The 18,483-nt window shown below is 39.3% G+C and overlaps 1 protein-coding gene across 6 annotated transcripts in view; it reads left to right on the plus strand.

Annotated features, from left to right (window-relative positions):
• The window catches only part of msrab (methionine sulfoxide reductase Ab), a 69,885-nt gene extending 52,402 nt beyond the window's left edge, over window positions 1-17,483 (plus strand). For 5 of the 6 annotated variants that reach the window (XM_008399961.3, XM_081602863.1, XM_081602864.1 and 2 more), the window contains 3 exons: window positions 7,428-7,597; window positions 9,905-9,928; window positions 11,383-17,483. In XM_008399961.3, coding sequence (XP_008398183.3) covers window positions 7,428-7,597; window positions 9,905-9,928; window positions 11,383-11,602 — 414 coding nt within the window. In that variant the 3' untranslated portion in view covers window positions 11,603-17,483. The remainder of the gene's footprint in view (window positions 1-7,427; window positions 7,598-9,904; window positions 9,929-11,382) is intronic. The other variant, XM_081602861.1, reaches the window with a different exon arrangement.
• Window positions 17,484-18,483: the final 1,000 nt, after the last annotated feature.

Below are 18,483 nucleotides of genomic sequence, written 5' to 3' on the forward strand. Positions count from 1 at the left end.
CCTGACCCGTACTGCAGCAGGGAAAGACGGATGAGGAGAGCAGAAAATAAAAATCTCTTCATCCGTCGGGCACATTTCAGGACGCCTTCTTATCTTCCGTTCCTCTTTTTTTTTTCCAACAGCTAAATGTGTTTTATTTGCATTCATTCCTCTTCATAATCTCCCTCTTTTCATCTGTGTCTCTGCGTCCTGCCGTCTCTGCCTCTCTGAGGTCACAGAGGGCGACCCCGGGGCTGCAGCGCGCTCGTCGGCTTGCACCATGTCAGGCTTTTTCATGTATTTCCAGGCTGAGCCACGGTCTGTCTATTACTAGCGCCTCTTCACCGTAGAGCAGCTTTGATGTGTGCAGTGCGTGCTCAAAAGTGTATTTACATTTTTAAGATGTTCAAGGGCTTTTTTTTTTTTTTCTGAACTCCAGAGTTCAGGTGTGCAGCTGCAGTCGATGCCACTCCGGTTTTAGATCAGAGCGAAGGGAATCCAGAGCAGGATGGGAATGGAAATCCCTTCATCTGTTGTCTTTTTAACGTCTAGATTTATTTAAATGAGCTCATCTCGGTTGGAAATTTGCAGTTTGTTTTCATTTTTTAACTTTAGCGCTACATATAGTGTTTATTTTAATGCACAAACCTAAAACCAGCTTAATTCCCAGGTTTAAGGTATTTGAAATGCAGAGAAAATCAGAGCCATTGTCAGAGGACACCAGCTATACGCTGCTGGTAGCTTAACCCGTTTAATTACTAAAATACATTTTGTAAATGTTTGGTCTGTTTTCTTAACACATGGTGGACAAAATAGAAATTTTTGATTGCACCTAGAAAACATGTTGTTACACAAAACTCAGTTTCATATTGTAAAAATAATGTAATGAGCTGCCATCACAGAAATGATCCAGCAGATTTCATTTTAAATTATTTCTTTACGAGGAAAAAAAATCTACATTTTTACACTGATACATCTAAACTTTGCTACTAAGACTTTCTGCTTCTTAAATGCAAACTAAATTCAGTCCATATCTTTAGTAATGCACTATTTTTGCTTTGCTTCCTGTTTTTAATTTTTTTTACCTTTTGCAGTTACGGTTTTTCAAACCCCTTAAATTTATTTACATTTTGTCACAATACAACCGCAAACTACAACATATTCATTTTATTTCAACACAGAGTAGCTCACAATTGAGAAGTGAAAGGAAAAATATGCGTTTTCTTTATCTCACAGGTGGGACTTCCACATTTATGTGTTACTTTGTAAAACTTCCTTTTACTGCAGTTGCAGCTGAAAGCTTTCTGGGTGTGTTTGTACCATCTTTTCTATTTTTAAATGTAGTTTTAGGCAATCAAAACACACAAATTTGCTTCGATCTAAACCACATCAGTTTTCTTCTAAGGATTCTTGTGCATTTAGTTTCACCCGTCCTTCACTTCAGCCGTCCTACTGCAGAAACTCATCCCCACAGCATGATGCAGCCATCACAATTTTACGGTGTTCATTTACAGCTGCGCTTTGCATGCAGGTCCAAAAGTTTCATTTTAGTCTTATATAACTAGAGCACCATGTTTTTGCTCTAGTTATATGAGGTATCAAAGTCATGAATATGTTTGAAGTTGCTTTGCACAGCGATTTTTACATTTTTACATAAAATAAAGAAAATTATAGACCACCCTGATCAGCCTCTTTATGAGACTGTCTTAGAGAAACACTGTCTTTAGTCAGAGGCGTCTTCAAAATCACTGTAATACAGACTGCTACAGGAGATTTGATTTATATTAGTACGATTACTGCTCTGCTAGAAAAATATATTGCAAAAAAATAAAATCTTACTAAGTATTTTTGGTATAATTTTAATGCAAATCTTAGTTTACATGAAATATGACAAAATTAGCTTAGAAGTAACTTTTCAGCAAGAAGTATGAACTTGGCTTAAGTAAACAAAATTGACAAAATGATAAAATTGATAAAATGATTTAAAAAAGTACAAGATCCATTGGCAGATTATTTTACTAATTTTTCCATGTTATACATGAAATAATCTGCCAGTGGAACTATTTTTTTTATCAATATTAAGAAATTATTAAATAAAGCTTCTGTAAAATAGTTTTGTTTTATTTCAAGAGAACTAAGATATTTGTGTTAGAAACTAGACTAAACATATCTAGTGAGATTTCGTGTTTTTGTGGCGAAGCTGAGAAAACAGTCAAATTGAGGTCGTATCCATCTTCAGATGTCTTCACTGTGAGTCATGGAGTGTCACAAACTCTACGTCAGGGCACTTGTCTTCCCCACCGCTGTTCTGCTGAAGGCCCTCAGAGGGAAGGAGGCATAGAGACAAGACTATGGGGTAAAGAAGAGAAGAGGGAAGAGTACATGTTCTTCCTCCTCCCTCCTCTTCCACCTCTGCCCCTCTCTCGGGGTGTCACGTCCTATTTGTGTCCCGGGGTCGCCTCTGTGGCAACGGCGACGTTGCTGGGGGGCGGAGGGGTTCTCTCGCTTGGCTGGGAAGCAGGGAGGACATTGGAGCGTTGGTCTGAGGGAGAGAGAAAGCAAGAGAATAAAAATCCATCAGGAGATGGAGAGAGTGGAAGAGGAGGAGGAGGGATGCACCCATTCAGCCATGTCTTTGACACGGGAGTGTTTCCGACAGGCGTGAAGAAAGGAAGGGCTGACTGGGCTGAGTGAGCGCCGCTCTGGCCTCACACACTCAGGGATGTTTTTCTCACTCAGGACGACTTCGAGATTTTTAACTCTGAATTTAACATTAAATTTAACCACATTTGGTTCACATCCGACTCCGGTTTTCTCCTAAAACCTCCTGAGCCGAGGCAGAGATGCGTTTCTAGTTTACATTTAGGATTCACATCCCAATATTAGGTGTGTTGAATGGCTTCCAGAGTTGATTTCTGTCGCTTTTCAGCCACTAATGCACAGAACCCGAACGGCTCCGCCAGCTTCAGTCCAAACATCCCGATTAGCATCAACCTGAAGACGTCTAGCTAACTCCGCTTCCCTCCATGTTGGACGCTTTTATCCTCCATATTCTTTCCTCCATTCCTCTGCCGCTGCTGCAGTGAGAGAGAGAGAAAGTGAAGCCACATAAGGTTATACACAGTGGCATGACGCCATGCATTCTGATTTATAGATCTAAAATGGCTGCCGTGTTGTGACTGCTGTAGAGGCTTGGATGGAGAGCGAGGGAGTGGTGCGGGGGCGTCAGGGTGGAGGTGTGTGTTTGGCTCGGAATAGCAAACCTTTCCTTGGCCGTCCAGAACGCCCCGGAGGGTTCTGCGGCGCTGACTGTGGTTTGTTGGTGATAACTGATTAATTAGGCCACGGCGTGCAGCTCTGTGCTTCCGTCAGCCGGCTTTCCACAACGCTGCTGCCTCAAATCATCAAAATATGGCCTTTCCTGGCTGTGAGTGCATAGTGTGCAGCGGTGAAGTGAATCTGTCTGCTGTATTTGTTAAAAGCTGCGCTGGTTGGATCCTGCAGGGAGACCAGAGCCCTCACACTGAAGCAGCAGCCACTGAGGAGTTAGAGGTCAGCTGCTGCCTCAGCCTCTCTGTGGGGCTCTGAGCTTTGATTTACTGACTCCTCTGCATCAGTCCCAGCTCTGCCACGCTGAGCCGGTGCAACACTGCCTCCATGTGGACAAACACGCACACAGCACGTCTGTTACTCAACCAGCGGTGCCCTCAAACTGAGCTGCTAAAGTTTCCATCATGAAATAAATGTGCTGGGTTAAATTAAATGTAATCAAAAGGTGGTTTATCTTTGTTTTTCCCATCAAAAACACGAAACATATATATATTTACGTGATGTATTTCTATTAAATCGAATGTTACACTGAAAACAAAAAATCTTTCCAAGTATTTCTGGTTTAACTTCTAGTGCAAATATTTCAGTACATTTGAAATGAGACAAAACTAACTTCCAAGTAACATTTCAGCACAATATAGAAACTTGTTTTATGTCAATAACTTTTTAATATTGATAAAATAATCAACTAGGGGAACAAAACACGTTTCCCATATTATAAGTTATAATGTTTTGTTCCACTGATGTTTTTCACTTATAGCTAGTACTTTTTAAATTCAATATTAAAGAATCATTGACTTAAAACAAATGCCTAAGTTGTGCTGAAAAGTTACTTGCAAGTTAGTTTTGTCTTTGTCTTAGTTTTGACCTTCAATTTCTGATTTTGACCAATACTGTTTTTATTTTTTTATCTGAAATGTCACTGAAAACAGCAAGAAAGTTGCAGAGTTGGCAACACTGAAGCTATTGTTGTTTATTGGGTGATTTATTTATCGGTACACTGTAGCTTGTGTAACCAATCACAATGGGATCGTTGTGATTGGTTGGTCAGCAAACAGGAACAACGTCCCCACCAGAGCCGACGGTGCAGACAAGCTGAGGGTCAATAATAACAGGCTGATCCTTCCATGTCACGCTGCACTGATCCATTAATTCAGGCTAAAGGAGCCACAACCAAGCAGTCATCATGTCTGAGTACAAAGGAAAACATTTCAGTTGTCCTACGTTTTTGTGTTACTTTAACCATTTTGTCAAATTTTCTAAAACTTAACTTTGGATTTTCATCAGCTTTAAGCCATTATAATCAAAATAAGCAAAAATAAATGCTTTCATGCATTACACTGTTTGTGTAAATTATAAACAAACATTTTCAATGATAATCTAATTTGTTAAAATGCAGGTATTAGCAGTCAAAGTCATTATTAGGATTCAAATTTGTGTTTTTCAGTGAGAAGACATAATTGAGGTCAATGTTTTCCTCAGACGAGTTCAACAATGTTTCTTTTTCATCTGTTAGGTTTTCTTGACCAGTTTCTGATGGTTATCTCACTGAAAGGTCTCACGCTGCCCACGGCTCTGTTTTCAGAAAGCTGTCTGACCTTTTCCTCTGTAATCTCATCTTAATCCTCTTCAAATAAAAATTTCCTTTTACTCTTAGATGAATCGGAGGCTGTAATGAATCTTTAAATAGAGCTCCTTTCATTAAAGTTTAACATCCTCTGCATTGTCAGGAGAACAGAACTCAGCCGTTGCTGAGCTCTTGTTTGTGTTTTTCACCTGTCCTTACAACTCTCTTGCAGAAACATGCATTCCTTCTTTATCTTCTGGCATGCTTTTCAAAGCAGCATGAACATACTACACACTTCTCACATGTAAGCTCTTCATTTGAAACATTTGTCTGATTTGGCAGCATTTAAAGCTTAAAGTTACAGTCTTTATGCAGCAACCTTTAACAACCTTAAAGGTCCAACTATGATCAAAACTTGAGCACATTGTGACGGTATATAAGAGACAATCTGTGAAAAGCTCGATTTCCTCCTCATCCTTCTTCCTGAGCTGTCGAAAGAAATGCACCGCTCCCAACCAACAACAACCAATCAGAGCCAGGAGGCGGGTCTTTGCGCTGTCAATCAACATTGTAAATGCTCTGATGGCGGAAAAACAACTGTTTATCTCCCCACTAAACTTAGCATTCACAACGGGGAGAAGCTGTAGTCAATCATGGCGGAGGACACTGAGGGCGTGAATGGCATGATTGACAGCACTAAGACCCGCCTCCTGGCTCTGATTGGTTGTTTCTTGTTAGCACTGGGAGAAGGCAGAGAAACTCAGTTTTTCACTGATTATTTCACTGTCATTATGTCACTATGTTTCAGAACATAGTGACAGTTTCAACAAACGTAAACAAATATTTTTTTAAATAAATTGCCATAGAATGTATGCTTCCCTCGAATAATTTAACTTTTGTTTGTCGACCAACATTGCAAACATGTCAAATACAAACTTTTGTCTCCTTATGAGGAGCAAAGTCTATAAATCCTGCAGAAAGCGGATGCAGGCTGATGAGAACAAGTTGAGCCCGTATCGAACGCTCTCTGCTTCTTTCTCTTGATGCCTGCTGAACTTGGCGTTCTCCTCCACAAAGCAAAACAAACCTCCAGAGCGCTGCAAACTGTTCTGACGCGGAGAGACCTACTTGTTGCCCACAAACAGTCTCGGTGCTCCTCCAGCTTGTTTCGTCAGCTCCAGCAGCAGCGATCTATAGAGGACTGAACGCTTGTATTATTAGGTGGAGAAAACCACTCAGCGCAGCAGGTACAGCTTTGATATAGCTGTTAGAGGCTCAGTGTGTGGAAGAAAGCGTTGTTTTAGAGCGTTTGAAGGTTTCTCTCGTCATGTTTAGAAAAAGGTAAGCGTGAAAATGTCTTGAGGAGTTCTCAAAGCGAGCGGATACTCTTTGATGCTTTGTCCTACAGAAGGCATGCTGCACTATAAGAAGAAGCTGATATTCCTTTCTAGTGTCACTCAGTCACTTTGCAGTCGGACTGAGGAGAGTGAAATGAAAATGTTGAAAGTTCACAGCTGTGAGGGCAAATTCAGCACAAATAAAATCCTTTATATGCTTTTTAACTACAATGACATTCAAATAAAATGACAATTCCTTAAAAATAATAAACAGATGTATCAATATTTAAATGTTTAAATTAATAATTAAACATATATGTATTTATTTTATTTAAAACAATATTAATAAGCATGATTTTTTTATTTAAGTAAAACTATATGATATAGATTTATTCAACTATCTCATTTTTTTGTGGAATAATTAAATACTGAAATAATGTAGTATGATTTTGACACCTAATTCAATGAAATTTTAATCAATAATTTTGGTGTTTGATTATTCCATTGTGTTTTAATACGTTTTAATTTTTAAGACATATTTTAATTGTTTGAAATACATGTATTTGTATTTATTGTGTATGTTTTTATTACATAAATTTAATTATTTATGTAAAAATGACATATTAATTGGATTATGGAACTTTTTGGCCCAGAATAAAATAAAACTGAATGCTTGGAAGAAAAGAAACAATTTTTAAAAAGTGTTTCAACATTAAAGATGGAGGTTTAGTGATCAGTTAAATACAAATCATTTAGATAAATGTATAGTAAAATAATTCATATTCAAATAATTAGAACCATTTTGTTTTGGAGGTATTATGTTTGATTTTATAGTTGTAGTGACAGTCAAAGTGACAATTTGAATTATGTTTTGATGGACAGCAGCAAATAAAATTAATTAAAACAAATAATGACGCAATTCTGTAAGAATAATTGTGATTACTTATGTATTCTATGAATTCAACAGATAAATAAAAATGTTACGGATTTAAAAATTATGTAGTGTATTGAATTATTCTTAGTTTGATCTTTTTTTATGAGGCTTTTGTCTCTTTATATCTCAGTGTCAGCATATTTCAGTGTCATTTTGGGAAATAAAAGGAATCCTGAATGTTCGGGATCAAACCTCTGGGAATGCTCTGCTGCAGATGAAGACATTTCAGCATTTGACTTTTTCTGCTGCTTGGATTTACGTTTCCGTGTTTTGTCTCTAGGAACTGGATAAGAAAGGCTGCGGCCCAATCACCACTGAGATCCTGGAGGGACAGGAGTTTTTCTACGCGGAGGATTACCACCAGCAGTACCTGAAGAAGGTCCCCAAAGGATACTGCGGCCTTAAAGGGACCGGGGTTTCCTGTCCCATTGGAGGCAGCAAGGAGGAGCTGTAAGGCGTGTGTGGAGGCGATTATAACTATAATGATACAAAAAGGAATTTTGTTCAGCAAAAAGCAACAAAATGAACCAACACCCTAAAATATGCTAAAATATATGTACCATAAAAATATTAAAAATTTGTGAAAATATTACAGTTTAAAGCAGTAGACTGAAAATAAAACAATGGAGTAAAGTAAAGAAACCTAAATACTGAAGAAAAGTGGAGCTTTGATAAGAAGGAAATGGAATTAGTGACAGATTTAACACGTATGAAGCAACAGAACCTGAAGATGTGAAATGCAACAGAGAAGTTGAAACAGAAATAACATTCAATGCATATTCACTCTTTATTATCTTTTGCATATTCAGTCTGAAAAACATACGACAAACTGGAAAATACTTGATTCCAGTTAGGAGTGGGCGACATGACGAGAAAACACCATGAACCTTTTCAATTTGGTTTTTACATCAAAGTCAGAATCACCATTTTATCACCATTTCCAATCATTCAAAAAGCTCAGAAAGAAAAACCCAACGGACAGAAAACATCTTCAGACAGATTAATATTAGTTTGCACAATTTTTCCAACTTGTGGGGAAAATAAAGACACTCTAGTCCACAAAAGTGAGCACCGTCTGATAAAATGTCAGGTTTAAAAAATGACACCATGGTGAGTCATTTAAAAAAATTTCCACCCATCTGATTTTTATCCTGCACAACACCCAGGGTTCTCTGGTGTTAACTCTCCCTCTGAATGTTTCCTTCAGCTCAAAAATATACTTTACTTTTATAAAGTACACCTTTCAGGTAACACACTCTCTTCCTACATTAAAGCTAATTTGTGAAGCTAAAGAAAAACTGATCAGAGCATAGAGCAGTAATGCATAGAACAGATGAACGTGCCATCTCTCTGCTGTTTTGTTCTGTTCCTCAAAGACCCAAGATCTTCATATCGCCCACTTCTAATTCCAGTATATCTACATTTAACCACTGGATGGTTGTTGCATGTAATCCTGAAATGATAGAAACTCATCGGCCACTTTATTAGCTCCACTCTCCCACTTCCAGGTTTCACTCTGTGATGTGATTGGTTGAGTCGCTGTTAGTTTTTCCAGGTAATCTAACAGGCGTACCTAATAAAATGGCCAATGAGTGTACATAAACAGTGTCTTTTATATAATTTTATGTTATCCGCATGTATTGGAACTATTAATAAGCCTGAAATTACATATTTAGACTTTCAGCTAAAGTGTGGAGATGTGCTGCAAAAGTCACATTTATAACACAAAAAGTGCTTATTTTTCTTTTACAAAAAATAAAAAAACATTCAAGATGAATCGGTAAACTAAAGTAAAACAGAGACCTGATGTTATTTTAGAGAAACAGTCAAAATGTTTGGACTGCAGCTACACTCAACGTCCACACGGTGGTGGTATTTCTTAAACATGATCGACTTTCACTTGTTTTTTCATGTTAAAAATCATTATCAAAACTTTTCTTATGTAAACTTTCTAAACTAAAACAATCTAGAAAACAAATATAAAGGTGCTTTGAGTCAGATGACGTACAATAACTGTGAAACAATTGCTAAATATAAATCGATTGCTTTATATCCAGTTTTCTATTGCTATTGTCATTTATAACATTTCGTATAAATTTTAATTAAAAGACACACTGTAAGCTGTATTTCTTATCTCATTTAAGAAACAATAAACCTAATCTCTTTCATATTTTTGATTGTTGCATGGATGATTTATTTCTATGCGTCAGTATTTGTTTATGCACACACCTGCCCACTATTTTATGCTATATTTATAAACTATTTTGTCCCGTCTGAGAAGGGACGCGCCACAGCAGCGAGGGAACATCTGTGACTCAGACGCGCGTTTAGAGAGGACTCATTTTAGAAAGCAGAATGAGAAACTCTGAGCCTCTGTGCTCTTTGTCTGGTTCGGTTTTTGCTGAACCCCTCACCCCACTTCTTGCAAAACCACAATTAGGATAAAAAAAAACAAAAAAAAAACAACGTATAGCTGAACATCTTAAAAATACAATCATTCAGAAAAGAAACAAGAATTCTCCGGAAACCGTTCTGCACGCCGTGTTTTTAAAATTAAACACACGGCTGCGAAAGTGTAGTTAAAAATGAAAATCACTCTCATGGTTAGAATCCAAAATACAGAGATGATATCTAGAAAAAGCTTTCTGGTCGACCGCAGTAGTGTGATTCACCCCGCTCTTGTTTTTCCCCCTCCCTCTCCGCTATCTCTCTTTCTCTGTCTGTGTGTATGTGTCACATCCTGACACCTGTGTGTAGGTGTGGACCAGGGCACAGGTGCAGGTGCAACCTCCCCGGGCCTATTTTAGTATTGGGGCAGATATTTTTGCATGTGTCTGCATGCAGGAGCCGTGCGTGCGTGTGTGTGTCGAGGCATGTGGAGCTGCGGCTTGCTTGATCGAACTGCTCTGAGTGGTGTGTGGTTTGGCCAACAAGCTGTTTTCCAGAGCCTGCTTATACTTTGCATGTCAGTTTGATTTTTTTTTTGTTTTTAACAGTAGATAACCTTTTAATAAAACGAGCTTGTTGAGTTCCTCAGGTTTTGACGAGCTCTAATCGCAGGCTGGGATCAGTGATCAGCTTCTCCGCCACCTACACCAGTGGCCTCAGCGAGCTGCTGCTGATTTCTGCCACACACACACACACACACACACACACACACACACACACACACACACACACACACACACACACGAGGTTCAGAATGAGTCGAGATGTGCTGCGAAAATTTCATGCAAAAATGAGTCACGTTTAGAAATAGCTGCAGGAGTGTGTGGTGTCTTTGTGATAGGTTAAAAAGGGGCATGGAAATGCATGGTACTGTCATATAGGCATCCACACAAACACAGTGGGGCGAGGCAGGACAGGAACCAGGCTGTGTGCCCATCAGACAGAGCCTATTGTCTGCAGATGGGCTTATAATGGCCCCACAGCTGGCCACAAACTGCGTCTCTCGCTCAAACCTTTTAAGAACACATCTCTTAGTTAATAGGTTCAATAAAAACCCTCCTAATGACGGATTGAGCAGGTTTGTGAAAACAGGTGGCGCTGTGAAAGAGTGGGCCACGTGGAGATAAAGGTGTCGGTTGTTTATCGGAGGTTCTCTGCACTTTTACCCACACACACACACGTCTCCACCAGCAGCAGCTCCGCACGCCGTCCTGTACCGCCGCCTAATGCAAAAGGGGAGCGCCCACGCAAAACGAGCAAAAAGACACCAAAAAGACACCTTGCACAGCCGTGCACCCACGCAAAATGTCTTGCACTGATACGCTCTCTATTGTGTCCTCCTTTTCGCAGCTTTCTATTTAACTTCCCTTTGACGACATCAATAGATCTTAACTTATTTTTGCGCTGTATTTATACACATGATTGAAAGTTGCTTTGTTTTTTTGGCGTTTCCTGTTCATGTGCTTTGCAGTAACATAATTTGTTGCTTCAGACACCAGCACGGCGTTGTTTGGTAGGATGTATAAATAGAACAATAGCTTGGAGTTGTGCTGTCCTACCAGCTGGAGAATGGCTGTGCCGTCTTGTTCTGCTCACATAATTGCTTCATCCAAATTGTAGAGCTCCAGCAGGCATGCTTTAGATATGTCTGTTTTCTACTTTTTTTTTTAATTGCTTGTACATTTATCTCCTGATGATATGAGCAGCTATGTGCGGGGTTTTTCAGATGCCAGATGTGTTCGCATCCCCTCCCATGCTCTCCCTTCCCCTCCCTCTGGTTCCTGCAGGGGCACACGGTCTCAATCAGAGCGTCGGGGCTCCAGGAACCAGAGCACAGCGGCGTCTCTGTGCTGCCCAGAGAAGTGCAGCCTTGTCTGGGTTCCTGCATCTGCGGCTTGGGGGCAAGCTGGGGAGAGAGGGCAAATCCTGGTGGCCCCTGCAAGCTGGTTAAACTCCAGGTCCGATCTGTGGGTGACGATTCAACGTCGAGGGAGAAGAAGGAAATAAGCGCAGCTACTGTGCATGTAGTCATGTGAAAGTTAATAAAAAGGTAATCTAAAACGGGTTTGTGTGGCGCGGCGAGCTCACACATGTTCTCACACACAATGGTTTTTAATTCCACTGAGGAAATGTGACAGAGTTTGTTCTCTGCCCCTCTGGGATTGGAGCCGTGTTTCGGGTGGAGGGCAGCACGTGCTGCAGGGCCCAGTTGACTACTAACTGGCCCACAGGCTTTCTGGCTGACGGCCCACTCCGTGACATGCTGCACCTGTCAGCCTGTGTGTTGTCAGCCATGCTAGCTAGCTCAAGCTACCACCGCATGACACACAGGAAACCCAGAAATAACTGCTGAGTGTCTTCAGTGCAGTTACTGTGCACTGGGGGCGTGCTGCTGACAGAAAGTGGCTGAAAGAGGCTTTAAAGGAACAGGAATACCGGCTGGGACGGCGCGGAGCGTTAGCGTTTGGGAGCAGGAAGAGAAAACTGGAAGGGAAAGTGAAACACGGAGATGCTCAGCCTCTCTTGCACCTGTGCATGTAGATTTGTCTGGCCTTGATTCAAACCGGGGGATGAAACATTCATATGGTGCGCAAATTTGCCAACATATGCAGCATCCGTTTATCATTTAGATAACCGTCATCAAAGACCATCTCAACCATTGACATTTTACAACCGAGACGCTGAGGCAACAGTCAAATTTCCAAAACATCTTCCTCCCCATGTTCATCTTGAATCTTTATCTGCTCTGTCCATCAGCCTCTTGAGTCATCTCAGCCTCACCTCACACAGCTGTGCAAGTGGAGGAAAGTTTTAACGTTGCCAGCGAGCGCCGCGATTAGAGCTCGACACAGGAAAATGTTGTGCAATATTCAGGCTTTCAAGTGGTGATGTGCTGATGTTTCACCATTACGTGGAAAGGAGGACAAAAACAGGACAGACGCACACACACACACACACACACGTACGTACGCATGTTGTGTTTGCATTGCAACATGCACTGTTTTCTGTGTGCATGCCAAAGCCTGCTACTTTCTGCCAACGGTGCAGATTGAATCTCAAGTTGAGCCAACATGAGATGGTGGTGTGATACTGTCTCGCTGTGTAGGAGAGGAGCAGATTTTTTAAATTTTTTTTTGAAACAAGGAAAAGAATAATTAAACGTCAAGGAAATGAGAAGATGGAGGGAGTGAAAGAGAGAAACGGAGGAGAGCTGGTGCTCGCTGCACCAGGAGGAAGCTGGGTCTGATGCCTCTCCATGCAGCTGTTCCCAAACACCCACACTCTTCCTGTTGGAGTGTGTGTATCTGAGCAAGAGCTAAAAAAAATACTATTTTGTCTGTAGTTTTGGTGTTTTACTTCCATATATGGAAAGACAAACTCGTGTTGTTCAGCTTTGGGTGTCTTTTTTGTAAGTAGCCTCATGTTTATTGTTTTAACGTCAGAAGAGACGCATGAGAAAAGTCAGCTTCATTAAAATGTTGAACTTATGTCTGATTCAGATAAACAAAAGTAACAAAAAGCTAATAAAAGGTGATTTCAGTCGGTGGAACAAAACGTGAAGTATCCACCAGAAAACGCGGCTTTCTCCGGCCCCCACTGAGGTCTTGTGTTTCTTCAAACAAAAGCTGGCCTCAAAAAACATCCGCTGGTGGAAAATTTGGCCTGTCGCTCAGTGAATGGAAAGGTTTGAGGTGAGAGTGTGGCCACACTGAGGTGTCAGCAGGGTGTGTGATTGTGTATGCGTCAACTATGTGTGTGTGTGGCAGTCTTTTTAGGTTTCGTACCCAAAGTAATGCAAAGACGTCTTTCGTGGACCGCATTGCTGCTGCAGCTAACCGGTGGGTGTTCTGCGTCGTTGCTCACTGACCTCGGAGAGTCACCTCCAGACGGCTCCTTCCAAATCCTTCAGCATGATTTAAATATGATTCACCTTTTACCAGTTTATGGTTTCTGAGTAACATATGAGGATTTGCAGTAAGTGCTATGAGTGTTAATAAGCCATAAATGTATTAACTCTGTTGTAAATTCCTAATGAGCGCTTTTCGAAATACAAATCATAGCAGCAGCTTGTAGGAGAGTCGTTCGTTTTGACTGACATAAAGTCAAAGTTTTTAGCTCAGATAAAAATACAATTTATTCAAACGTGAACTTGTAGGTTGTAGATCAGATTAAAAGTTGAACAGAAACTAACACATAGATGTGAGCTGCTGCTAGTCACACGTCTGTTTAACATGACGCTATTAACGACCATCTACTTCACATCGCAGATGTGTATTAATAAAAGGTGTGATGGGGCTGCTGTGGTCTTCTGAGGCCAACTCTAAATAACTTTTCTTCATTTGAAACTTAAAGAAAGATGAAGCAGATTTGTAGAAATGCTGCTGCAGCTGTAGCAGCCAACTTTATAGACTCAATTTAAAATGCTGTTTATTTAATAAACCAGGACAAAGTGGAAATATTTTCACATTGCGTCGCATCACAACTGAAAAATTCAGCTTATTTCACTACAGCCTCACTAAGTCAGTAGTTTATAGATCTACGTTTTGCTGCAGTTAGATGAAACATCTAGAAACTAATATTTCTAATTGTTACAACATTTAAAGCCTCATTTAACAAAGTTTATCCAAATCTGGTTTTCTGTCACTTTTGCTTGCAATCGATTTAAAAATAAATGTTCAAAACTTCAAAAGTAATGCTTGTTGAAAAGGTTGCGATAATGAAACTTTTTATTTAGTCTTAGAAAAAAATTATTCCATTTTGTAAATGAGCAACTGGTGTTAAAATTATTAATTTGAAGTAAAAAAAAAACAATTAGATGTGAATAAATGTTACCAGCACCATCTGTCAAACATACAGTATAATTTTTATTACACTTTTACAGTTTTTTGCAAACTTTTGTTTTAAAAAGTAAAGATAAAAGTTCAATTTTTTTAATGCTGACTTCAGTATTGGTGAGTCCTAAACCCTTACTGTATCAACCTCAACTGTAAAATAAAAAAAGCCCTAAAACATCAATTTTGAACTTTTTTTGAGAAGCTCAGACTCAATATTTCAGATCCAGATTCCAGTCCTGAACTTGACTGAGTGCAGATGGTAGAAAGTTTAAAATTACTGCATAATCAACATAAATACATTTCTCACACATTTATAACTAATAAACATTCAATGATGCCCAAAATCTTTACTGGATGAATTTGGTTGTTAACTGTACTTTCATATTTCAAACTTTTGACATTTTTGTTGTATTTTTGTTACTTCAGATTAATAACATTACTCAGATTTTGTTCTTCTAAAATCTTAAAACAATTTGCAATGTTATTCCAGCCAACTAATTTAATATATTAACATTTATGCATCGTGTTCATAAGGTAATAGCATATTCATTAATGTTTAATAAACACATTATTGTTAGAGAATACAATACTCTGTCACTATTTGATTACTTACATTACTTGTCCATAACTAATAATGGTTTATAAAGTTGTCATAACTTCATCAGTAACTGGTTAATTCTTATTTATGAAACATCTATAGTTTGGAGTTTCCATCAGTGCTGAACAGAAAGGGTTGATACCATCTGTAGTTGTTTAACCCAAAAATAAGCAACCTAGTCAAATTTTGTGCTGTTTGCACCAACACAGTCAAAGTTATTCAAATATATATAAAAAAACACAAAGAAACGTCAAGGAGGACAACAAATAAAGAAGAGCGTGTAGAAATGTGGCCACATTTAGATTTGTTATGGATTTTTAAAAAATGATTTTACGTTTCAGATAAATCCTAGTGAGAAATTCCCCTTCGACTTCACTTTCTCTTCATCTCTTCTGCATATTTGGCCTTGTTCATTGACATTTTCTTTCTGTCACACACTTTTCCCCCTTGTTCTCTCAGGCCTTGTGAGATCAGTACAAGACACAGGAGAGTGTGAGCTGTGGTGAGCCACAGACCAAAATAACTGGTACTTTTTTTTTTTATAAAACACATGTACATCCACCCACACATAAAGTCACACATGCGTGGCCCGCTTCAGACAGACACTCGCTCTCACAGAAGTTCCTTTTTGCACGACGATCCCGGGGAGAGACGTGCAGCTGAAGCTGGACGGAAGTGAAACTGTCCACATGTGGACACCTTGTAGGATGGAAAGTAAAAGCAAAAGTTTCATTAGCGCAAGTATTTTTTCGTATTCCTTGAGTTTCCCAGAATTTGGCGAGACACCACCCTCCATCTGTCTCACTTTCTCACTCGGTCTTTGTCGCCTTCTCTCGTGACAGATCCTGCAGCCTCCCTGTCAAGCTGGCATAGTGGCATCATTCTAAAACTGGTATTAGGCATTTCCTGCTGCGTCCGTTGGCGGGTGTAAGGGTGTGTGTGTGTGTGTGTGCCTGTGTGTCAGCGCGCTCGTGTGTGTGCGTGTGTGTCGGGGCGGAACGCACCTGGTCCACGCAGCTGTGGGGATCCTAGCAGGGGGGAGACAGAGAAAGAGAGAGAGATAGAGGAAGGAGAGAAAAAAGGAGGGATGGGAGGAGATCAAAAAATGGGGCCCTGTGTGCTGTAGTGGGGACCCACCAAGTTCAAAAAGAACCAAGAGCAGTGGGAGAAACTGGAGGGTTTTACGGCTGTGGCCGTGATTTTTACACACCGAGCCAAACGACTAGATCTGATATTTATATCTGTATCGATCCAGATACTGAAAAAAATTCTTTATCGGGTATCAATGTGCCCGATCCATAACGGCAGATCTAGTCAGTCTAATTCTATGCTTTATTCTCTGAGTGACATCAAGATTTATTATTTATTTTGTATTATATTCAGAATTTGCTCTTTCTGAACCATTTGAAAGGTTTGTTGTGTTTTCACGTTTGACCAAAGTACTCAACCTCTTGTTGTTACATCGGTTGTTATATTCCTAACTACACCGACTGAACAAATCAAACTTGTGTTGTTTTTCCATGTTTGACCAAACTTCTGAAGCTACTGGTGTGTTTAAGTGTGCAGTACTGGTGCGGTAATATCAAATACATTTGTATTTCAGTAACATTTTTTCTGTGTTTAAAAAAAAGAATCATTTTAAATCAATCAGTCACTGTTTTTCTGTATCAGTTGATGCTGAATCTCAGATATCTGTATTGGTATCGGAAGTAAAAAAAAAAAAGTGGATTGGTGCATCACTCGTAAAAACTGCCACACTTTTAAGATCTGATCTGGAAATTATCTCTTATTTCATGGAGAATTTGTGGATCAGGCAGTTTTCCTTCACAACATCTGATTTTAGCTAAATGTATCAGATTTATACGTATATTATTATCTTGATTTGCCAAGTTTGTGTACACAAATAAGGAATTTCATGTTAATTCAACATTCCTCTGAACAAATATATATAAAAAGATAGCATTAAATGTTTTTTTTTCCTTTCCTATATATGAAATTATATAAGATTAAATTAGTGCAAACGGTATGAGTCTGAACACTGACTGTTAGAGTTACCTGAAGTTTAAGCAATTTGTGTCCAGGATGTGTGGGGTCTGCAGACATGTTAGCTGCCCTTTTCCTGACCCTACACATGTACAAGTCGTGGGTTAGAGGGACGGTCAACTCTGATGTTCATATCTGTTCAAGTTGGACTCATTAGTCCGATTAAAATTACCTGTTGAAAATAACCTTTAGGCAGGTATAAAACATACTTTTCATTAAGCCCATATTTGTATGTAAAAAATGTTTTTAATTACTCTGGTTTTATATTTTGATCTTAAATGTCATGTTTTCATTGACAGTAAATGGAAAATCATCATAATTACCAGAAAGTAAGGTTTAAAAACATCAGCCTGTGTGCAATTGAGGTATATAATGTGTTTAATGTAGCAAATAAATTCACTGAAACAATGAAGCTTTCAATATTATAAACATTTATTGAATATGATGATATATTCAATGTATAACTGAAATAAATTAAATAAAGCTCCAATAACCATATGAAATACAGGCAACATTTCAAAAGACAATGTTTGTATATTTATTTGAAATCCTTTGAAATGTTGCATATCTTTTAAATGGTCAGTAATTAACACAAAGTAAAACATTTACCAGTTGTGTGGACTGTGGAGCTTCTCACAAAAGATTGAAACTTTTATGTGGACTTTCAAAAATCATAGATTTTGTCCTTGAATCAAGTAAAAGGAGTTAAATTAAACTGTCTACATGGATGCAGTTCCTCTGGTCCTCTGCAGAGGGAGCAAGGAATCTGAGGGGGAAACTATGGAGCAGATTTCACCTTGCAGACTGATGGCCGGGACAAACAGGCCAATAATACAGGTGGAAACGGCTAAATAATCCGCATTATAGGCTCTTTAGCCGGTAAACAAATGTGTTTACTGACCTTTTTAATTTTATTTGAAGAGCACAAAGCTTCTTCAGGATGCAGCAAGAGCACAGATGTGCTCAGGAACACACAGAGATTGTTTCACAGCTGGATGACCAGGGAGTCGTGAGCACTGGAAGGGCCAAATGGCCGGGTCAAAGGTCAAACCACAGAATACTGCAACAGAGGAAAGAGGAGCTCAAGGGTATCAAGATCATGGTACGCAGCAATGCGCGCGCACACTCTTATTGATGTTTTTGTCAACACAACTGCAACTCCTGACCTCTCGATCCAGATGGGCAAAGAATGCAGAGACAACACTCCTCCTGCTTTAGCATGCACAGAATTTGCATTTCCACATCATAGCTTAATACATTTTTTTGTGGAATATGATAGTTTGTGATGCATTACTCATAGGATGTTTGAGTGTAGTGCAAAGAAAATGTATTTGCACCTTTTTGTTTTGTCCCTCTTCGATATTTCAGATCATCAAAGAGTCTGACCGCACACGCAAATCAGTTTTCAAATG

The sequence above is a fragment of the Poecilia reticulata genome, chromosome 22 (assembly GCF_904066995.2).
Source record: "Poecilia reticulata chromosome 22, P_reticulata-male-v2, whole genome shotgun sequence".
Taxonomy (NCBI): domain Eukaryota; kingdom Metazoa; phylum Chordata; class Actinopteri; order Cyprinodontiformes; family Poeciliidae; genus Poecilia; species Poecilia reticulata.